This window comes from Clupea harengus, chromosome 2 (assembly GCF_900700415.2).
Source record: "Clupea harengus chromosome 2, Ch_v2.0.2, whole genome shotgun sequence".
In the NCBI taxonomy this organism is placed as follows: Eukaryota; Metazoa; Chordata; class Actinopteri; order Clupeiformes; family Clupeidae; genus Clupea; species Clupea harengus.
This window is the reverse complement of record NC_045153.1, coordinates 6129210-6152438: the sequence shown is the minus strand read 5'-3', so window position 1 is coordinate 6152438 and position 23229 is coordinate 6129210. Positions and strand designations below refer to the sequence as shown.

The window sequence follows — 23229 nt, the reverse complement described above, 5'->3', positions numbered from 1 at the left end:
GGCTTTACTTATCCACAACGAAGTGCACATGTTGGCATTACAAAAGGACCAGTAAGACTGAATAAAATGTTATGAATGTCTCAGCCTTCATATGACGAAAAAAAAAAAACAGCCTGTGTCACTATGATCTGTCTCTTCATCTGACGTCCTGCCTGTGTTTCTGCCGTTCTCATTGCTTATCAATCTGTTTTGCTATCCTTGTTTATTTATTTTATCCGTATAGGTGTTGATGTTCAATTTCATATATTAATTTCAAGTCGTCCAATTTCAAGTCATCCATTCTTCAACACTAGCTGCTACCTTGTCTTCAAACAGAAAGTAACGTTAAATCTCCATGGCAACAGCTCTTGAGGGTTTGGCAAATAATCGGATTTATTGCTTCCTTCATTATTCACAGCAAAATAAATAATTTTCGTTACATTTCATAGATGTATTACCAGACTCTATGTAAAAAGGGCCACGCACAACTCGCGGAAAATGATAAAAAATGGAAGCCAGATCTATTTCTGAATTTTCGGTGCGGACATTCTGTACGTACGTTCTGTTTCCACGTCTGTTTTAGCCATTCTCACTGGGCCTCATTGTCGACCCTACCTAGGAAAAGATCTCTGCCGGATTCATGAACGCCTGGATATTAGTTTTTTAAAGCTTAAAAGTGTCCGTAGCTGTGCACTGATTCTTAAGCCCAATTATGTCCGCTGGTGGGAGCGTGCTCACCTGTGTGTGCGCGCACGTGTCTGTGTGTGTGTGTTTGTGCGCATCACGCCGGAACTCCGCCATGCGCGATACAGAGAGCAGAGAATTGTAAATGCGCGACCATGTAGAGACAGAAATTACATGCCGTCGTGTAAATAAGATAAATAACATAAGGCTATTTATTTTGTTTTAATAAAAGAACAAGCTATAGACCTGTTCTATAGGAAAGGTAACCTTAAATTACTTCCGTTGTGATCTGGCGCTTTATAGAAAATAAAATTGAACAAAATGAACTTGACCTTCCAGGGGGGGCGGGGGGTGCCGTTGGGGGGGCGGGGCGCCCCCCTAATATAACGGTAGGGGAAACACTGAGTATACATACAGTATACAAATATTGACACTAAAAGAATACATTTGCATACGCAATTCATAATTTGTGTTTTTATGCATACATCACACGTACGTATTTTACAATATTCACACTAAATGATGATCCCATAACTGCACACAGCAGATGAACCAAATTGCAAACAAATAAGCGCCGTTTGAATACAGACATTTATTTGCAAAGTTCAAGGAGTGATTAAAGATAATGATTAAATGTAATGATGAAAACGTTCATGCACCTCTAGTGAATATATCTTTGAGAGACTTTGAGTGAGATACCTAATCTTTCTATGTAATCCAATGATACCATGTTCTAGCTGCTGAATCCAAGGACTCTCATCTCCATCATCTGTTTCTCAGGCCTTACCTCCGCCTTGTCTTTGGAGACCTGTTTCCTCTCGGCCGTGGCGGCCTTCTTCCTGTTGAAGTGGAACTGCGTGTCCTCCTTGGCCTTCTGCAGAGCGGCGCACTTCTTCTCGTACTCGCCAGCCAGCTCCAGAGAGTTACTGATGCGTTCAAACATGCGCGTCCGCTCCTTGGCATTCTTCATAGCAATGGACTCCACAGCGCCCTGATGCGGAGTAATTTAATTTAAATACTTTGGGCTATTCCAGGCATAAATAATAACTTTTAAAAGTCTTGTCACATTCCTCTTGGATATTGGCAAACAGAATGAAACAGAACATTAAGTTACAGCTGGAACTTTCTCTCAGATCTCCAAAACTAAAACCAAAAGTATTTTCATTTCAGATGGATTGTATTTATTATGAATCTTGTTTAATTGGATGTGCTTTGTAGCACTTTATTCTTTTGCGCTCATTCACCTGGTACACCAGACAATTCCTGGCTTTCACCACTATGCCAATCTTCTCCAGTTCTCCTGAGTACTTGGCCAATGTCACTTGTTTGCCGTTGATGTAATATTCAGAAGAGTCACCTAAACGATACGTAATACGTTTTTGAATATGTTTTTTTTACTATTACAAACGTCTTGCTTACTAGCTAGCTTAACAACTCTTCAACAATTTAAATAATGTCATAACATTAATGACATAATAACATAAGGTACTACAGTGTCCTAAAATCATACCTGCGACAATCCTGCAGAAGTTCAGTTCTTCGTCGTTATCGTTGCAGTATCGCATAGTAACACTGGCTGTTTTGGAAACTGCCTTGCCAATATGAGCTCCGTGGATGAGGTCTCTGGTGTGTTTCACCCTCAGATTCGAAGCCCGCTCGCCCATTACAAACCCCAGGGCATCCATGACATTGGACTTCCCTGAGGATAAAAACATTCGACAAAAGGCATGATGTTGGGAATAACTTTTCCTTTGTTTTTTACGTGTTGATGACATATGAATTAAACGTCATTATAATATTGATAGATACCATACATTATGTAACAGTGAAGAATCAAGCTAAAGAGACTGGCATGATATGTTTCATTAGCTAGCTAACGTTGGGATTTCAAGCTAATATGAGCATATGCAACCCCAAAGAACTTCTGAAGTGGTCATTATTCATTTCATAATTGTGTGGACCTGTATTATTAGTTTCAGAACAGAGGACAAATTTCCATACGTTGTTTTCAGATTTCTGACATGACTTGACATTAAACTTAGTTAACTTTAACAGTTACTTAATGTCCTCTTAACTTTAATCAGGGATCTGCCGTTAGCCAACGTGAGCTAACTAGCGTTAGCTACTTACCTGAGCCATTTGTTCCAATAATACAGTTGAACCTTTTAAAAGGTCCAATTACTTGTTTCCCCCGCCATGATTTGAAATTTTCGACGTCTAACTGCTTTAAGTAACCCATTTATAGTGACAAAGGTAACAACATTAAGTTCTGCAAGAAATAAACCTGTGAAAAGTCTGCAGGGGGCAAGTGAGTGTGAGACGTTGAGGGAGGGCGGGAACCTGAAGTGAACGTCATTTACAACTAGATCGTAGGAATATGTCTATGTTCCAGATGGTTGCTCGAACCGTACATGTTCATAAATACCGGTACTGCTCCAAAAGTACAGATAAATGAAAAGGTATTATAATAATTGTGTTTATTGTAACCATAGAAGGCTTACATGCTATAATATGTATTATGCAACAGTGGCAGTTAGTTTAATAGCCAAAACAGGCTAATAAAAGTATTATAATTATATAGTTCTCTTATATTCTATAATATAATGTGACCTCCACCACTGTTGTCATTATCATCATGCATGCACACACAGTATTGCAGGATTTGAGCTGGACTAGAGCATACAAAGGTTTTACTCTTTAAATGCTCTTGTAAGGGCAAATGTTACACCCAGGACGCTGCGCTCGTCTAGTGAGCGTCGTTTGGCACTGCCGTCTGTGCAAGCACGGCAATCCAGACTATTCTCATTTGTAGTTCCACGTTGGTGGAACGAACTGCCTAGTACTACCAGAGCAGGGGCGTCCCTCTCTACCGTCAAGAAGCTTTTGAAGACCCAACTCTTCAGAGAGCACCTCCCTTCCTAACTGGCACCTGACTAGCGCTTAACTTGCACTTCAGCAGTTACATTCCTGCACTTCTTTTTCCTTTTTTCTAGGTCGTTGTTTTCTAATTCTCATGTAAAGTAGTATTTATTGTTACACCATGCTTTTTATTGCTCTTAGCTTGACTGTTCTCTCCCGTGTACGTCGCTTTGGACAAAAGCGTCTGCTAAATGTAAATGTAAATGTACTCTGTATCGGTGTACCACTGGTTTTTGTATACTTGTAAATTGTTAAAAATTGTTTTTATTTATTTTGTAAAACCTGATGAGTGTTTGTATTATTATTTTTGCTGCCTTAGTAAACATGGATTTTGAAAAGTGCTCAATGAATAAAGATGATCATTATTACTACTACAAATGCCTTATTTTTGTCTGACAAAAGTTTAACATGCCTTTCTTTCACCTGTGTAATCGGGTGAGGACACTAGTAAATATTTCATAGCTAGTTATTTTACAGGAGGTGGTATAAGTAAGACCTGATTTACTTACTAGTACAGAATTAAAACAGAGACAGCATTGATTAAAAGTATGACCAGACTATTTATTTTTGCCCACTCAGAAGTTCTCTCCTGTACAGAGGGCTCTTTGAGTCATAAAGCACAATGTCAATAGTAAACGCATTTCTCGTCGTGGTGGCAGCTGGGACGACCTGAAAATCCGGATGAAGACGAGGTTGAGTAGACTCGTTTTGAATTTTCAGTCCTTCCTCTGTTTATTTCGACTCTCACAACCCATGTGAGAGCTAGGCTGTGCAGTGTTGATGGAGAGATAGGCTAAAGAGGGTCAATCAGTCCTCTGAGGTTACATTTACCAATACATTATTGTGTCAGGCGTAGCCGGAGCACTAGCGCTACAGCTCAACATGGCGTTTGAACGATTGTGTGCTACTCGACCGATAACCTACAAGGTGGTTGAATTGGTGCGATTTTAGGTGTTTGTATTAGCAGGCTAATCTGTAAAAGCTAGCTGCGTGTTTGGGTTCTGATCTGTCGAAATACATGCGATTCTCTTACGTTTGCTACTCATGCAGGGATATATTCCCTACGCTAGTAACAAAGAAGCCTGTCGTCACTGTTGTCAAAGTGACTAGCTAGCTCCTCTAATGAACTACCTAGCTAGCGTGCTAACTGCCTTTCAGTGATGAGCCGCTGGGAAGCAGAACACCATCAGCTGTGATTTAGCTTCCTAGCGTTAGCTTTGCAACCCGATGTAGGCATCAGAATGTAATGTTGTCAATAGTTGTATACATTGAGTTACAGTTTCCTATCATTTGCTAAAATGGCCCTCTGTTAGGTAAAGTCCGTGTGGTCACTATTCAGCCAGCTGGCGAAGTCGTAGGAGCCTAGCTTTCCAAGCTATGCACCTACCTTCTAGCCAGTTAGAGATGTCTTGCTAGTTTGAAGTTATGGTCAGCTCAAAGTTCTTATGTGTCTGGTCAGCTTGTCAGAAAGACTAGCCACATATGTCATTGTGATAATTAACGTTTATGACTTTAAACATACATTATCCTTAAATAAACTTTGGTTTGAGTTGACATCACTTCACCAAACACGTTGGCTAAAGAACACCCTCGATGTATGCAAATACACCCAAAATAAACCATTCATGAATGTCATTAGCCTTTTCAACTGTTGCACACCACCCCAAGACTTGGGTAATAGAAATCGAGCGTTTTGTAAGCGTTTTAAATAAAAGACAGATTAATTTCGAGTGTTTTAATTCAGTAGAGTTGTGTGGTTAACTCAGAAATATTGTGTTGCATAATAGCATACACATGCGGTTGCCAAACCACACCCTTGTCATTGCATATTTTAGCACTGGTTGAAAAGTGTATGTTCTATGCTGTGTAGGTGCATGTTAAGCAGCTGCTGAACTGTTGTTGTGTGATAGGTCAATGAAAAATGGAGGGACAAGCGCAGAGTGAGGAGGCAGCTTCAAATCTTAAAGAATTCCATCTCCCAGAATCCTCCACCCCAGAGACTAGTAGCCAGGATGAAGCCCTCACAGATGAACCGGTGGCGGAGGTGCATTTTTCCCCCCTCCTTTACCTTAAGATGGTTTTATAATATGAAAGATGTTTACATATTAGACTGGTCATGAAAAAAAAAAAAAATGTCAGAACGGAGGACTATCACTACATAGTGATGGGAGTTTACTCCTTGTGTTTACCCTGTGTCATTTTACTCTCAGGGCATTGAAAAGGATGACCAAACAAAGGAGGAACTCCAAGAGCAGCCTTTGACCAATCAGGAATCTGGGAAATCCGCTTCAGCAATCCAAGCTCCTCCCACAGTCACGGGGTCGAACCAGTTAGAGGAGTTCATCATCCTGGACCATAATGGACAGGCACTGCAGTGTGAACGCATGGTGAGAGATGCAGGCCCACCCCTTACAGTGTGAACGCATGGGGAGAGATGCAGGCCCAGCCCTTACAGTGAGACAGAGAGATGCAGCCCTTAGAGAGAGACAGAGAGATGCAGGCCTAGCCCTTACAGAGGGAGTGAGAGATGCAGGCCTAGCCCTTACAGTGAGACAGAGAGATGCAGGCCTAGCCCTTACAGTGTACAGTGGGACAGGGAGATGCAAGCCTAGCCCTTACAATGGGACCGAGAGATGTAGGCCTAGCCCTTACAGTGGGACAGAGAGACGCAGGCCTAGCCCTTACAGTGGGACAGAGAGGTGCAGGCCTAGCATAGCCCTTACAGTTGGACAGAGAGACGCAGGCCTAGCCCTTACAGAGGGACAGAGAGATGCAGGCCTAGCCCTTACAGAGGGACAGAGGGACAGAGAGATGCAGGCCTAGCCCTTACAGTGAGATAGAGGGACAGAGAGATGCAGGCCTAGCCCTTACAGTGAGACAGAGAGATGCAGGCCTAGCCCTTACAGTGAGACAGAGAGATGCAGGCCCAGCCCTTAAAGTGTACAATGGGACAGAGAGATGCAGTCCTAGCCCTTACAGTGTACAGAGGGACAGGGAGATACAGGCCTAGCCTAGCCCTTACAATGGGACAGAGAGATGTAGGCCTAGCCCTTACAGTGGGACAGAGAGACGCAGGCCTAGCATAGCCCTTACAGTTGGACAGAGAGACGCAGGCCTAGCCCTTACAGAGGGACAGAGAGATGCAGGCCTAGCCCTTACAGTGAGACAGAGAGATGCAGGCCTAGCCCTTACAGTGAGACAGAGAGATGCAGGCCTAGCCCTTACAGTGAGACAGAGAGATGCAGGCCTAGCCCTTACAGTGAGACAGAGAGATGCAGGCCTAGCCTTTACAGAGGGAGTGAGACATGCAGGCCTAGCCCCTACAGTGAGACAGAGAGATGCAGGCCTAGCATAGCCCTTACAGAGGGACAGAGAGATGCAGGCCTAGCCCTGCTGGTTAGGAGCCCCAGTGTGAGAGAAGAGGGAGACACATGCATGTTAAGCCCTGGTGAACAGCTCTGAGCTCTTTGCTGAACTGATCAGACCCCACTGTGTGAATGGATGGGGAGAGACATAGACATGCAGAACAGGCCCGCCAGACATGTGGAAAGACACATTATCATGTTGACATGTTGTGATGTGGCAGATATAGCCAGAGAAATTATAGTTCAGTATTAGTTCAGTTCCATTTGGTATGGAATGTGCTATCTTAGAACCCAGCTTTGGAGCTTCATGTTGACCTATATATAGATGGTCTTAGATGGACAATACCTGTGTGAGGCAACAGGCAACGCAGTTGTGCACAGTGAAAGCCATCCTTCATTAATGCCATTATTTTGTTTAGAGTTCTGGCTCATCGTAGATGTCTATCTTTAATTTGTTTTGTCTGTCTGTCTGTGTGTGTGTGTGTGTGTGTGTGTGTGTGTGTGTGTGTGTGTGTGTGTGTGTGTGTGTGTGTGTGTGTGTGTGTGTGTGTGTGTGCGTGCTTGCGTGCTTGCGTGTGTTGGGTGATTAGGTCATTGTGACGGGGCAGTCTCAGAATGGACAGGTGTACATGATCCCATCCAATCAACTTACAGCATCTCAAGTGCTGATCCCCCACGGCCAGCTGTTGGACATCTCCGAGACAACCGGTATGAACCGCACCCCTTCATTGCATCATGATGTTCACCTCACTTTCTCAGTCTGGTGGTACCATAAGGCAGGGCCTCATTATGGGATGTTTATCCAAGGAGAACGCACAGTTAGGCTGCGCTTGGCTAGTCTTTTTAGCTTAGGAAGGTTCCTAACTGAGTGAAATGACCCGGAAAGTATCTAAGTGGCAGCTATGATAAGAGCGGGTCGAACCCTTTAAACGCTGAGGGAAGGGGTTTCAGTGCTTCCCTTCATATCTCCTTTAGCATAGGGTACACTGGACTGTCCGTTATGAAAGGAAAGGAGATAATACGTCCCACAATTCATTGCGGCAGCAACATTTAAAGACCCACATCAATAACATAATATGCAGCCTAGTGTAAGTGCAGCCGGATTCTCTTAGCACCGAGTTTGTCTTTTTCTAAGTCCATATGAATTCTCCTTAACATCTTTCCTTGACCTCATGACCCCATGAAGGTCAAGGAAAAGTGGTTAGGAGAGGGCATAGGACGTCCATTTTTAGACTATCCGACCGCAGCCTTGGTTAGGTGTTTTACTTTCTGGTCCCTCAGGGTCAGGTGGTCAGAAGTCCTCCAATCAGGAGCAGCTCCAGACAGTCACCCTCACAGCTATCAGTGGCATTGCAGGCAATGCTGCTATTGAGACCACGCCCAACTCCAGCGCCACGGCAACCAAGAGGTGAGACCGGTTAGCCTTGTTAGGTTCACTAACGGTTTAACCCTTTCAAAGGTGAGACCTGTTAGCCTTGTTAGGTTCACTAACGGTTTAACCCTTTCAAAGGTGAGACCTGTTAGCCTTCTTAGGTTCACTAACGGTTTAACCCTTTTAAAGGTGAGACCTGTTAGCCTTGTTAGGTTCACTAACAGTTTAACCCGTTCAAAGGTGAGACCTGTTAGCCTTCTTAGGTTCACTAACAGTTTAACCCTTTTAAAGGTGAGACTTGTTAGCCTTCTTAGGTTCACTAACGGTTTAACCCTTTTAAAGGTGAGACCTGTTAGCCTTGTTAGGTTCACGGTTTAAGCCTTTTTAATTAATGACTATAATATAGCTATGGAAACATTGGTATTATTACATATTCGTATTGTATCGGTATTACCAGCTCCAAATGTATCAATTCTATTATTTTCAATCTATTTTATGTGCACTGGATAAATTGTGCTCTCACCAGAAACTCATTATATATAAAGAATTGTATGTATTGTTACGATTATTATGATGTCCTTATCATGTTGGACCAGTTGGATAAATCAGCTTGGGTGTGTGTATGTGTGTCTGCCTGTCTGCCTGTCTGCTTATCTGTGTGTGTGTGTGTGTGCGTGTGCGTGTGCGTGTGCGCGTGTGCGTGTGTGCGTGTGTGTTTGTACTTTGTACACTTCTTCTGCAGTAGCTCCGACACATTTGTGACTCCAATGAAGCCCCTCCCCCGTAATGCACCCAGCTGGGCACTGAGGCTACGCAGCTGTGAGGTCAGAACACACACACACACACACACACACTTACACACACACACACACACACACACACACACACACACACACACACATATACACACACACACACACACATACATAAACATGCTCACATGCACCCGTATACACATACACTCACATACACCTGTACACACACACACGCACACAAATGCAGGCATACATTTACAATGAGTTGCTACCTGTTGCTACCTGTAGCCATATTGGCTTACTGTTGAAGGACGTGTGTGTGTTCATCTTACTGTTGGAGGACATATGTATCTGTCTGTGTTTGTTTATCTTACTATCTGTATCTGTCCGTGTTTGTTCATCTTCAGTGTGCTCTGTCCAAGTCATTAAGTTCATAGTTGAAAAATGTGTCGCTTCCTTCCTTCCTGTTCGGAGTAGAAGATTGGCGACTCGTATCGCGGTTACTGCAGCACGGAGGCGGAGCTGGAGGCGGTGCTTCTCCTCCACAAGCAGCAGACGCAGGCGGTGTTCGGCACACGCCAGTCACCCTCCCCCGCCAAGGCCGCCACGCGTCTCATGTGGAAGTCCCAGTACGTCCCCTACGATGGCATCCCATTCGTCAACGCAGGTCAGAAATCCTCATCAATCAAGTTGATCAGTTCAATTAAATTATCACCGCTCTGGTTAATACCAATCAAGTTATCACCGCTCTGGTTAATACCAAGAGCAGTGGCATTAAGTCAGGGTATATCTAGTTAAATGATGAAGTAAATGCTGTCCTCAGATGAGAATAAATGAATAGGTTAGTGCCTTGTGTCTTGACGTGTCCAGATTAGTTTATTAATTTGGTTTATTAGTTTGTTAGTTTATTATTCTGCCAGTATAGCCCATTCTTAACTGTGTGTGTGTGTGTGTGTGTGTGTGTGTGTGTGTGTGTGTGTGTGTGTGTGTGTGTGTGTGTGTGTGTGTGTGTGTGTGTGTGTACAGGGAGCCGGGCGATAGTGATGGAATGCCAGTTTGGACCACGGCGGAAAGGCCTCCAGCCGAAGAGGAGCTTAGAGTTGGAGAGTCAGAGTGCAAACTACAAAGCCACCTGTCCTGCCAGGTACACAAGGCCCATACTTTCATAATGCCCATATATTCACTGGTAAATATGTGTGTGTGTGTATATAAACAAACACACGCAAATATACTCATACACCTGGGTATACTATTACACGTACACACTTTCTGTGATTGCTCAGATCATGCTATGGCATTTTTGTTATTACCAGAGAATCCGTATGCATATAAAACGTCTAATAGGCCATAGGTCATATGATTGACAGTCCTGCCCTAACACACGACTGATGGCTCCCTTCCTCCAGGATCTACATTAAGAAGGTGCGGAAGTTTCCGGAATACCGGGTGCCGACCGACCCCAAGGTGGATAAGAAGGTGGTGCGTCAGGAGCAGGAGAAGGCCTTCTTCAACCTGAAGAAGAGTCTGTGGGACATGGGGGGAGTCATACGGTAAACGCTCTCTGTTTCTGACCGTCCTGTCGCAGTTAAAGGGTACAGTCCTTGTGTAAAATTTACAGAAACACTTTTTGTGAAATGTAGCTAGTTGCTCCTCAGGGACCTGTCGCCGTCTGTTCTGCGCGTGCGCTCAAAAAATCTCTGGTATAGAAAGTGAGAATGAATAGGGTTTCGGAAAAATTGACAAAATAACGCCTGTGGTAGTTAAATTACTGCTTCAGACCCCACATTTGATTCTGTTCAATAAAATGCATGTGTCATCTCTGTATAGACTTAAGACACATTAGGTCTCTAAGATACTGTATATATTAAAATTTTGTATTTAACCTTTTTTTAAACCAGGAAGTCCCTTGAGATAGAATTCTCTGTTTTAAGGGAGACCTGGCATGGCATGCCATTTCAGTGTTACCAAAGATTTAACCTTCTAAGGTTTTCTACTGGCATTGTTTTGCTCACGCCTTATTTTCACAGAGTTTGCAGAACCCTATTTTCCATAGGGATTTTTCTTTGTTAAAAAGCTAACGTTAAAAACTACAAAATTCCATACCATTAGCCACTTTGTTTTAGATTTAACATTTGAGATTCAGATTTACCCTAAACGTTGTCAGTATTTCTATCCTGTTTTTGTTTTCTGTACATTTGAGATTTTACTTGAAGATTCCAAGGGTACTGTAGCTATAAGAACATTCAGACTTTTGCTTTCAGCAGATTTGATTATATTTTTCAATTCATTTTGAGTGTAAATCAATTCTCTATCAAACCGTATATGAATGTGAGTCTGACATCGTTTTGCGTGTGTTTTTGTGTTGTTTTATGTGTGTTGTTCTATGTGTGTTGTTCAGTAACCCTCATCTGTATGAATGCATATGTAACTGGTAATACATATTTAATACCCCTTCTGTCCACCTGCACAGGTACTACGTCCAGCTGCCCACCCAGAAAGCTCACCTGTACCACGACATGGAAACGCCACCCCTCCCCCCTCCCCCTGTGCCTCTGCCCCTATCAGAGGACGATGGGGAGGGGCTTCTAGGAACAGAGGAGGAGGAGGAAGAGCAGCAGGAGGAGGAGGATGGCTCTGCAGATGATGGCAGCTGCATGCCGTCTCGTCTGCACCCCCTAGTGGCTGAGAGGATAACGCAGCTGGTGGCCCAGGGATATAGCCAGGTGTACACCGTCCGCAAACAGCTCAGGTGAGACGGGAGACAGGTGCACCGCTTAGGGGAGAGTTTAGACAGGTGCACAGCTCAGGGGAGAGTTTAGACAGGTGCACAGCTCAGGGGAGAGTTTAGACAGGTGCACAGCTTAGGGGAGAGTTTAGACAGGTGCACAGCTCAGGGGAGAGTTTAGACAGGTGCACAGCTCAGGGGAGAGTTTAGACAGGTGCACAGCTCAGGGGAGAGTTTAGACAGGTGCACCGCTTAGGGGAGAGTTTAGACAGGTGCACCGCTTAGGGGAGAGTTTAGACAGGGAAAAACAGTCAACGCACATCAGGAAAGTGCTTAGACATTCATACTGGGTTCTCAAAGAGCTTGGCTTAGAAGTTAGACATGTGAAAGGTTAAATGGGTTTTCATGCTTTTCAAACCAAACTAAGGTGGGAGCAACCATCTCAGGTGATGAATTAGTCCAGTTTAAAAGGTCCACAATCCAGGTATGAGGTTTGGCAGGTGTAGAAATTTTAGAAAGTTTAGTTTGAAGAGAAGTTAATCAGATGCTCTCTCTCCCTGCCTCTCTGTCATTCCCAGGAAGTTTGTGGAGCGTGAGATGTTCAAGGCAGAGAAGGTTCCGGAGAAACACAACCTGTGCTACTTCCCCACGGTCAACGACATCAAGAACCACATCCATGAGGCCCAGAAGGCCTTGCAGCAGCAGCTGAGCTGCTCCGTGACCCCCGTCCACCCACAGGTCAGAGTGCAACTTCTCACAGGCCTCAGCCTTGGGCCACGGTCTTATGTGCTACAGCACAGTGGCATCTGCAGTAATAACAGCACGGACTCCACTGTGTGCTCCTGCAGCCCGGATGGGTAGAGCAGGGTGCCAGGAACACGTGTGTTATGGATTGGATGTGTGTATGCGTTGTCTTACATTTTCCTGAGGAGGAGATCCATCTTTTGGTGTTTGTGTTTCATTCTGTTGTCTGTTGGTCAGCTGACATGAGGATGACATCAGGATAATATGATTCTTGAATAGTAAATGGAATGATTTGCAGAACCCTCAGTGCAATAAATTGGTTCTGTGTTCCTCTGCGGAACCCTCAGCTGATAATATGACTGTTCCTGTGTTCCTCTGCGGAACCCTCCTCTGATAATATGACTGTTCCTGTGTTCCACAGCGGAACCCTCAGCTGATAATATGACTGTTCCTGTGTTCCTCAGCGGAACCCTCATCTGATAATATGACTGTTCCTGTGTTCTTCCCTTGCAGCTTCAGTGGGCAGCAGAAGGGGGTGACCTCCTGACGGAAACTGTGACCCTCACCCTGACCCCTGCGTCCGTGGAAGGTAACCGCACTCACAACCTTATGCCCTTTAACTGGCTTGGACCTAGTGTCTGTTGTGTGCCCTTACTAGGGAAGCTACCCATAAGAGAAAACATGCCTGCCCATACAGCATAATTATGTGTGTCTCTCTGTGTGTGTGGGTGTGGGTGTGGGTGTGTTTGTGTGTGTTTGTGTGTGTGTGTGTGTGTGTGTGTGTGTGTGTGTGTGTGTGTGTGTGTGTGTGTGTGTGTCTCTGTGTGTGTAATAATTAGTGAATTCGCATAAGTCTGGCATGCTGGAGGGTAGTGACACTCTCTCCCCTGAGGCGGTGCAGCTCTTCAGCTCCCTCACCTCCCTGCAGCCCAAAATCTTCGCCCAGCTCCAGGTGAGCCACAACACTAGCCTCATCTCTGACCCCTCACCTCCGACCTTTCACCTCTGACACCTCCCCTACGACCTTTCACCTCTGTTATGGTATTTCTTGTGGTATTTCTTGTGGCATTCACAGCACAACTAGAAATAATTGTTGAGATAATTCCTATTGAAGTTAACTGTTTTCACCACTTTTTTACTTAACACTTAATTCCCATGTTTCAACATCACTCTCGTGCGATGATGTTTGTAGCGTGGTGTCTTTACTGTCACTACACCCTACAAAAATAGAGTAGAGAGTAGAAACACACACACACACACACACACACACACACACACACACACACACATTCCTATTGAAGTTAACTGTCTTCACCACTTTTTTAAGCACGTATTTTGCTCACACACACACACACACACACACATTCCTATTGAAGTTAACTGTCTTCACCACTTCTTTAAGCACGCATTTTGCTGAAACACAGACACACACACACACACACACACACACACACACACACACACACACACACAAACACGCCTGCTGACTTCTCCCTTTTTTTCCCCACAGGGTCTCCAACTGCGACCAGCCTCCAGCCCACTAGATGGCGCTTTTCCTGTGCATTCCTCTTCTTCCTCTGCTTGCCCTCTCTTCCCAGGGGCCCCTGATCTCCTGGAGCCCACCAGCCCCTCTCTGGTCCCCCAGCCGCTGCTGATGGGCCCCGCTTCCTTCCTGCCCTCTAGCGCCACCCTGGTGGAAGGGGGGAGTATAGCAGAGCCCCCAGCAGCGCTGCTGGGCATGGGGCAGCTGGTGAGTGTGTCTGCCCTGGGGGGCTCCATTAGAGAGGGGGGAGCCATGCATCAAATACTGCTGGAGGACGGACAGACCATCCCCGTGCAGATAGTGGACCCCACCACCATAGGTGAGAGGGGGGGCGGAGGGTCTTGGAGAATGGACTGAACCATTACAACATCACAGATAACACAGATGTCAGATGATGAAATAGGTCAGAACTACTGAAATGTAACAGTTTTTTGCGTTCAAATGTCAAATTATTCAATATATTACACCCTTTTGAATGTCAAATTATGAATTGTGTTACAGCCATTTGAATGGTGAATTATTCAGTATGTTAAAGCCATTTGAATGGTGAATTATGTAATACATCACAACCATTTGAGTGCTGAGTGATCTAATACATTATGGCCATTTAATTGGGGATTGACCTAATACATTATGGCCATGGTCAAGATCAATCTGATTGTGTGTGTGTGTTTGTGTGTGTGTGTGTTTTAATGGCTGTGTGTGCTTCCACTTTTAGCACTGACACCAGCAGACGACTCTGTTCAGGTGAAAGAGGAGATGGAGGACAGCATCATCAACACAGATGAGCCAACGGGGGACTGATACACACACACACACACACACACACACACACACACACACACACACACACACACACACACACACACACACACACACACACACACACTCTAACTTCCACACTCTCTTTCAAATGCAAAACTTTACTACATATCACAGTCACACTGTCAGAGAAAATTTGGTGAGCCTGGAATTTCCTCTGTAGACATAGACGTGTGTGTGTGTGTGTGTGTGTTAATTTGACTGTATTACAAGTTGCATGTGCATGGGTCGTCTGTGTGTGTATGGGTGTACAGTATGTTGCTGCCTGTGTGTATGGGTGTACAGTATGTGGCTGTCTGTGTTTAAAATGGCCACGAATGACAGGCCATTTGACTGATTTCAGGACCTGTGAAGTATGTATGTCAACAACCAGTTCTTAATCATGGCAAAAACCTCACCCTAGTCCAATCACATCTCTGGCCTTTCATCAAGAATCAGTGCACTGATTGGGTCAACAGGTTTCATGGTGTATTCCATTGGTGAGATGTAGCAGCCAAAGGTTTTCACAGAAAACCATTTCCCATGCTGGCCCTTGAAGACCAGATCTTTACCTGACATACTGGTTCAGCAGCCCCTTACAGGTTATTGGACCATGTGGTGGAAGATCATCCAGTATTATAATGTTCAATGGAACAGTGCCGTTGTACCGTAGAGAGGCAGCGAGAGCTGATGGGTCATACCGTTAGCCATGACGGGGTCACTGAAGTGCCTCGTAGCGGAAAAGCATCCGGCTCTACAAACGTCAATGGTGACCAAGGAGAGTCGTTATGTAGAGAGACAGAGAGCTACAGGTGCTGTAGAGGGCTAGCGAGAGCTGTGAAGCTAAGCTGTTCGCCATGCCAATAGCATTGGCTTAGCATTGGGCTGGGAAGTTAAGCTGTTAGCTGCTAGATGTTAGCCATGCCAATAAGGAAGTGTCTAGCGAAGGAGAGAGGTCAGGGTAGAGGAAAGCTAATAGCCGTGACCGGTACTCTGTAGTCTTCTTGCAGGGGCCAGAAAAGCAGCCAACTGCAGAGAGAGAGCTCTACACGCGTGAGTGAAAATGGAGGACACTTAACATGATGTGAAGCTCACACCAGAGCATTATGGGTAACTCTGAGGTGTGTCGGGACTCCGATCAGCAAGCTCAGGCTCAGCTTCAGTATAGGGCTTTTAAGTCAGTTGGGTAGAGATCGTTTGGAAAAGCTCTGTGCGTAGATACACAAAGACACAGACAGATAGACAAACACACGCACACACACACACACACACACACAGCCACACACACAGCCACACACACACACACACACACACACACACACACACAGCTTTCAGGGTACACCGGCCCTGATACGGCCAGCTCTGTTCCAGAGTCTGCAGGTATTCAGGTGGCCGTGTGTACCATAGACATATATAGGACACATACATATATATAACATCTATATATGTCTATGGTGTGGACGTGTCACTAACACATATATAGGACACATACATATATATAACATCTATATATGTCTATGGTGTGTACGTGTCACTAACACATATATAGGACACATACATATATATAACATCTATATATGTCTATGGTGTGGACGTGTCACTAACACATATATAGGACACATACATATATATAACATCTATATATGTCTATGGTGTGGACGTGTCACTAACACATATATAGGACACATACATATATATAACATCTATATATGTCTATGGTGTGTATGTGTCACTAACACAGAGAGCGCCTTTGTCCTGCAGTTACCCAGAATGCACCTGTCTGAGCCTGACACGCTCTTACTTACTGTTAGCCCCGACCCATACCGCTATCTGTTAGCCCCGACCCATACCGCTATCTGTTAGCCCCGACCCATACTGCTATCTGTTAGCCCCGACCCATACTGCTATCTGTTAGCCCCGACCCATACTGCTATCTGTTAGCCCCGACCCATACTGCTATCTGTTAGCCCCCGTCACAATATCACTTTGGTCTTAAACTCAGTTATTAGGGAATGAAAGTCTGAATGAATGAATGGATGGATGGATGGATGATTGAAGGGAATGTGTCTTTTTTTTATTTGATATTTTCATTGAGGCTTGAATATGATTGAATGAAATAATGATGGTGCTGTGAAAATCAGCTGTTTTTGTGTACTTACGGAGTACATCCCTTTATTTATAGTCATTACTGAGACACAGTCTAACACGGTTTGTAAGAAAGAAAAAAAAATGAATAAAAAGTCAAATAATTGAGGTTATGTCTGTATGTGTTGCATTACATCACTGTCCCATCTACAGTGTCATGCCCTTGCACGGGGGCGAGAGGTACTCTTCCTCACACCATAGTCTTCCTCACCCCGATCCACCCCTGTGTGCACACCTGCCCCAGATGCATCTTCTTTGGGGGCAATGGGAACACGATTGGCCCCTAATCCAGCAGGCATCCACACATGACTCACTCAGGTGTATAATCCAGCAGGCATCCACACATGACTCACTCAGGTGTCTAATCCAGCAGCATCCACAGGTGACTGACTCAGGTGTATAATCCAGCATACACAGGTGACTGACTCAAGTGTCTAATCCAGCAGCATCCACAGGTGACTGACTCAGGTGTCTAATCCAGCAGCATCCACAGGTGACTGATTCAGGTGTCTAATCCAGCAGCATCCACAGGTGACTGACTCAGGTGTCTAATCCAGCAGCATCCACAGGTGACTGACTCAGGTGTCTAATCCAGCAGCATCCACAGGTGACTGACTCAGGTGTCTAATCCAGCAGCATCCACAGGTGAACGACTCAGGTGTTTAATCCAGGAGGATATTAACATTATGGGCCCTAATTTCACTGACGGGCAACGAGCAAAAAAGTCATCATGAACTAAACCTATATCCTGTGGTGAGTGAGACACACATGAACTAAAACTATATCCTGTAGTGTGTGAGACACGCATGAACTAAAACTATATCCTGTAGTGTGTGTGACACGCATGAACTAAAACTATATCCTGAGACATTTACATTTAGTCATTTAGCAGACGCTTTTGTCCAAAGCGACGTACAAGGGAGAGAACAGTCAAGCTTAGAGCAATAAAAAACCTGGTGTAACAATAAATACTACTTTACATAAGAAATAGAAAAACGACCTAGAAAGGAAAAAGAAGTGCAGGAATGTAACTGCTGAAGTGCAAGTTAAGCGCTAGTCAAGGTGCCAGTTAGGAAGGGAAGTGCTCTCTGAAGAGTTGGGTCTTCAAAAGCTTCTTGAAGGTAGAGAGGGACGCCCCTGCTCTGGTAGTACTAGGCAGTTCGTTCCACCAACAACCACACATGAACTAAAACTATATCCTGTGGTGTGTGAGACATGCATGAACTAAAACTATATCCTGTGGTGTGTGAGACCGTTGCGCTGACCCACCCATGTTTGCGTTTAGGATCTTGCTCATGGTATTAGCTTGGCATAATGATTTTGCCAAGTTAAATTAGCTTGAGCTTCATACGCAGCAAACTTTGCTTGTTGCTCGTTGCTTTGCTCATTGTTCTATTTGCCCGTCAGTGAAATTAGGCCCCCATGTGTCTAAATACAGTGATTCACCTCATCAGTTCCGGGGCCGGACAGACTCGATACTGATGACCTGTAAACTCTGTTTCAAACACTATATTCAGTGCTAGTCAGTGTTATTGTCCGTGGACCATACTCCCATCCGCAGGAGATATTTGAGAGGACAGGACACAGGACAACATCATCATGAAATATTGACTTCTTCAGATTTAGATTAATTTCATTTATTAGATTTACTTCTTTCAGACAAAGCAACAAACAAAACAGATTTTTATGCAGCTATAGGTTTGATTTCAAATTTGTGTTTTCTCAGGTCATGATTGTGATTACACACATAATGTAAACCCAGCACTTCAGCTTGAGCGCAGTGCAGTGGGATGGCTGATCTGTCATCATTACAGTGCAGAGGGATGGCTGATCTGTCATCATTACAGTGCAGTGGGATGGCTGGTCTGTCATCATTACAGTGCAGTGGGGTGGCTGATCTGTCATCATTACAGTGCTGATTCCAATAACATTTCTGTTTAAATTATAAATGTTAATGTGCAAGCATTCCTTAGTGAAATAAAATGTATTAGCAAATTCATTGCATTGCCAATAATGTGTAACACAATATTACAAAGAAGCATTTTACAGAGTAGTGTCTATATATGCGACCCTCATGCCATGCTAATCCGTTTGGTCCTAAATGAATGCAATTATTGTGCAATTCAAATAATTTAATGTAACTCAAGTGCATCGCACACACACTGTTGACTGGGAAAACCAATGCCAGTTTGGTCTATCCCTGCCTCAGGAGACAGGTGTCAGGTGTCTGAACTCTAACTATAAAAATGAATGTTACTTCTCCGAGTATGAATGGGATGGAGTCACAGAGATGAACTGCTTGTCAATAGTATCATGCCAATGTATTGCCATTAAAACATGTGTAGACTAGGGCTGCAACTAACGATTATTTTGGTAATCGATTAATCTATCGACAATTTTTTCGATTAATCGACTAATCTAACGATTATTTCCCATAGCATATTAAAATAACGACTCAAAATGTTGGAATTTGAATTTCAAATGTATTTGAGTAACAAATGTAATCATCATAATACATAAATTAAATAGTAATACAAATTAAAGTGCAAATATGCTTTTAAAAGTAAAGAGAAAGTGCAAATAAAGTTTTAAAAGTAACTCAAATTAGCAATCAAGCCTCTGCAAGTGCAAAACAACGCAAGAATAACTGGGCTGCAAGTGACATTCAAATTCAACTCATAAAATATTTTTTTCCGCAATCTTTTGTTTGAAGAATGCTAAGTGGAGGAGGTTAACTATTCAGAACAAACGAAAATACAGGCTACTCTGATAATTCACTGATTCACTACATTGCACTTAACATAACTGAAATAGCGTTAGCAAGCATCCTCCATTAGACGTTCTGTTTTCCAACATGTAAACTTAAACCTTACTATAAGTTATAGATGTATCATATATGTATGATAATTGCTGCTAGACACTCACTGTTCTTGTGCTCCCACAGCTCATTCTCTTTGAAATACTGGAATAGTGCTTCTTTAACTACTAATAATTAACCATCATTGAGAAAAATGACAACTTTTCTGTTAGCCATATCTCATATGCAGCAGCTACTAAAGCTAGCTTTGTTTATTGTTTCCATGGTAACATGAGCCGTCTCAGAATAATTCGCTTTTCAGTCGGACATTTCTGATATGCAGCACATGAAGGTATGAGAACGGAGGGCAAAAGAAAACAGTGCATGATTTGTATGCTAGGCTATTTCTCAATGATGGTCAATTATTATTAGTTAAAGATGCACTATTTCGCACTTCCTATAGTGCATTGCAATGCCGAATGAAAATCACCGGTAGCTCTGCTAGCGTCTGCCAAAAAAAAAAAAAAATTATATTTTTTTATATATATTTTTTTTAATATATATTTTATGACGCGTCAACAATAAAAATCATCGTCGACAATTTTTCATAATCGACGTCGTCGATTTCGTCGACTAATCGTTGCAGCTCTAGTGTAGACCTTCAAGTTCGTTTTTTTCCAGAGTCGGAAATATTTTGGCAGACTTTGTTCCTCTACTGTTACTGTTACCTTTCTCGGTAAGATCTTCACAGGGAAACTAGTTTTTATGTATGGAAACACTCTCTCAGTGAAAGTGTGTGTGAATGTGTGCAGATGTGTGTTATTATCAGGGTCAGAGAATGAAACCCTTCCTCTGTCCCAGTCCAGCTGCACTCTGATCCTCTGCGGTGTCTGTTCCACCGTGAGGGGAATGACTGCCCTGTCAAATAGGATACGCAGTATGGACACCATTCCAGAACGTGCCATATACTCATTCTCTGAATGGTACACAATCCAGCGCTTAGTTTTATACTCATCCTTATTTCTTCCCTTCCTCTGGGCAGACTCTGCCATCACACCCACTTCCCAGTCCGGATTGTCCCCAACCTCCACATCCCAGCAGTGAGTCCCTGAATTAAAGCCCTCAGAGCCCAGGACACTGACATACTCATCAAACCTCTCTGGGTTATCAGGAAGCTGCTGTGTCTCATTACTGTCTTCACTTCTGTCTTCATCACCATCATTATCGTCTTCATCACTGACTTCATCATCGTCATTGTCATCACTACGTCTCACACTGGTCAGATCCTCAGACAGGATGAGTTTTGGGTGTGCAGTGTTGGGATCCAGAGTCACAGGAGCTGCAGAGAGAAAGAACACACACATGAGCTGAACACTGAGTGATGTGTGATAAGGATGTGAATCAGGGGCGGACTGGCCATCGGGGATACCGGGGGAAATGCCCGGTGGGCCGACGGGGTTGGGATTGTCCAAAATCCCAGCCCATTGTTTTCACCATCCGGCCCACCCTTTCACACCGCCGGTCGTATTAACTGAATTACATAATACACAGAACACGTAGCTTTTTCTAAGAGCTATCCAACACTTACAGCACTGACTGAGTTTTATAATCCTCTTTGCGATCTGTATTCACACTCATGGTGGTATTTTCGAAAAAATTCTGAAGTGTCTTCTGAAATGTGTTCTTACGGACTTCGGAATTTTAACGTATGAAAAGATCTCCACGTTATTAATGAACGCCTGAAAATGGGTTCTTACACAGCCGAAGTGTTCTCAGCTGTGTGGATTGAGGATGAGGATTCTTAAATTTGGATTTACAACACGCCCCGCCAGGGCACGCAACCGTAGTGAAGTGTGCAGTCAGCCCTAGCCTGATTGAAAACTCTGGGCCATTTGCGGCTGTTATTTCGCGTTCTGAAATTCTGGTCTAGATTCAAAACGAATCCCAGATGTGAAAATGTTGACATGCAAATGGTTTTAACCAGCTTTATGTGTCTACCATATGCTTCATCAGTTTCAGTGACAATGTGTTTTTGGTAGGTACAGATTGGCATTTTTTTTAATGTTTGTTAAATTAATTATTGTGTGTTTGTTTTTCCCCTCAGGTTTACCTACAGAGAGGCACACCTAGGAACCAAAGCAACATCCATGCACCCACACCTGGCATACTAAGCACCTGAAGAGCCAACACAAAGCCGATCAGGTCATGCCCCCCACTTTACTCCGCTCTTCCCCCTCACTATGGCTCCCTTGAAGTATCCCTTAGAACAGGCATGCAATTGTTAACACATTTAATACCCATTTGTTTACATATTTACTACAAACATGTTCCTACCTAAACTGACATGTAAAAGAAGGGATCCTTGGAACTGGGGTACTCTTCTTTTTGCTGGACCACTGGTCAGGAACTACCATGCTTACTGTTTCAGCAATAGTGAGGTTATGGCTGCAATATCAGTGGTACACTGCTCTACGGTGTCCTCGACATCGCCCACACGGAGGAGTGTAAATGGAGGAGACTATGCTGCTGAGGTAAATGTCCCTGTGATCCTGATTTTCATTACAATATTATGTCTGGTCCACTGTTTTAATATTGTCGCTCGGACAACCTGTGCTTTTATGGATCCTGGGGTTAGGGCTGGCCCTGATAGTGTTGTCCCCCCCCCCCCCCCCCCCCCCAAGATACTAAGATACTAATTTATATTAATTGATGTTTGCATGCTCGTCCATGAAACATGACCTGTTGTATTTCATTTGATAGCTATTTCAATGTTCAGAAAGGGTATGGGGTGGTAGTAGAGTAGTTCAGTAAGAGGATGACGGTAGTGCCAAGTATCCCTTCCTTTTCACATTTGAATTTCAGGAGGACATGAAAATGTTTTTAGACGATTGTGTGTTTGCACAAGGCCTCACAGCTGCGAGCAGATTTTTGTAATCAACCCATGGTAAGGAGGAGTGCAGTGAAGCAAGGGATCCTGAGTAATTGTTGGTTCATGACCTCAGCATACAGAGACCCTCCACCTGAAGACCTAACTTCCTGCAATCACCCGACACTAAATGTCTTACATTGAAATAAAAGATAAAACAACTCTGTATACTGTCATAGTTCTGCAATGTTTATATGTGTCATTTTTTTCAAATGTAATGTAAGCCAAGTTGCATTGAAACAGAGGTGGCGACATGGTTCTGTGCAAAAGTTTTAGGCAGGTGTGAAAAAATGCTGTAAATCATCGAGTCTGTCTAGGATTACATGAAGAGACAGAAGGATTTGAGGAAGCCTACATCCAAGAAGATCTGTGGTTAGTTCTCCAAGATGTTTGGAACAACGTACCAGCTAAGTTCCTTCAAAAACTGTGTGCTAGTGTACCTGGAAGAATCACACCAAATATTGATTTGATATA

The 23229-nt window shown here is 43.8% G+C and overlaps 2 protein-coding genes and 1 long non-coding RNA gene across 8 annotated transcripts in view; 2 read left to right on the top strand and 1 right to left on the bottom strand.

Moving 5' to 3' along the window:
- The window catches only part of smc1b (structural maintenance of chromosomes 1B), a 22386-nt gene extending 19399 nt beyond the window's left edge, over nucleotides 1–2987 (bottom strand). The window contains exons 1-4 of the mRNA XM_042709658.1: nucleotides 2794–2987; nucleotides 2174–2362; nucleotides 1908–2020; nucleotides 1451–1654 (exon numbers count right to left, since the gene is read on the bottom strand). Of these exons, the coding sequence (XP_042565592.1) occupies nucleotides 1451–1654; nucleotides 1908–2020; nucleotides 2174–2362; nucleotides 2794–2902 (615 nt within the window). The 5' untranslated portion in view covers nucleotides 2903–2987. The remainder of the gene's footprint in view (nucleotides 1–1450; nucleotides 1655–1907; nucleotides 2021–2173; nucleotides 2363–2793) is intronic.
- A 1204-nt stretch (nucleotides 2988–4191) lies between these two features.
- Nucleotides 4192–16394, top strand: carf (calcium responsive transcription factor). 6 transcript variants are annotated; one of them, XM_031581264.2, is made up of 15 exons: nucleotides 4192–4274; nucleotides 5493–5626; nucleotides 5793–5969; nucleotides 7538–7655; nucleotides 8229–8355; nucleotides 9062–9143; nucleotides 9552–9741; nucleotides 10101–10218; nucleotides 10481–10624; nucleotides 11545–11823; nucleotides 12378–12537; nucleotides 13057–13132; nucleotides 13383–13495; nucleotides 14054–14405; nucleotides 14805–16393. In XM_031581264.2, exons 2-15 carry the CDS (start codon nucleotides 5504–5506, stop codon nucleotides 14888–14890), a joined length of 2145 nt encoding a protein of 714 aa, XP_031437124.1. In that variant the 5' UTR covers nucleotides 4192–4274; nucleotides 5493–5503; the 3' UTR covers nucleotides 14891–16393. The 6 variants fall into 6 exon arrangements, with proteins under 6 accessions (XP_031437124.1, XP_031437142.1, XP_031437149.1 ...); XM_031581282.2 differs by lacking the exon at nucleotides 4192–4274 and adding an exon at nucleotides 4301–4509 and having other exon boundaries at nucleotides 14805–16394; XM_031581289.2 differs by lacking the exon at nucleotides 4192–4274 and adding an exon at nucleotides 4301–4521 and having other exon boundaries at nucleotides 14805–16394.
- A 5437-nt stretch (nucleotides 16395–21831) lies between these two features.
- LOC122133449 lies at nucleotides 21832–22923 on the top strand. Its single transcript, XR_006152765.1, has 2 exons — nucleotides 21832–22360; nucleotides 22735–22923. It is a non-coding gene; the product is annotated as an uncharacterized LOC122133449 (long non-coding RNA).
- The last annotated feature ends 306 nt before the right edge of the window (nucleotides 22924–23229 follow it).

Coding starts and splice junctions, on each gene's coding strand:
- carf (XM_031581282.2), top strand. CDS start 5,504: ATGGAGGGACAAGCGCAGAGTGAGGAGGCAGCTTCAAATCTTAAAGAA. Junction 5,970..7,537: donor CACTGCAGTGTGAACGCATG/GTGAGAGATGCA, acceptor TTGGGTGATTAG/GTCATTGTGACGGGGCAGTC. Junction 13,133..13,382: donor GACCCCTGCGTCCGTGGAAG/GTAACCGCACTC, acceptor TGTAATAATTAG/TGAATTCGCATAAGTCTGGC.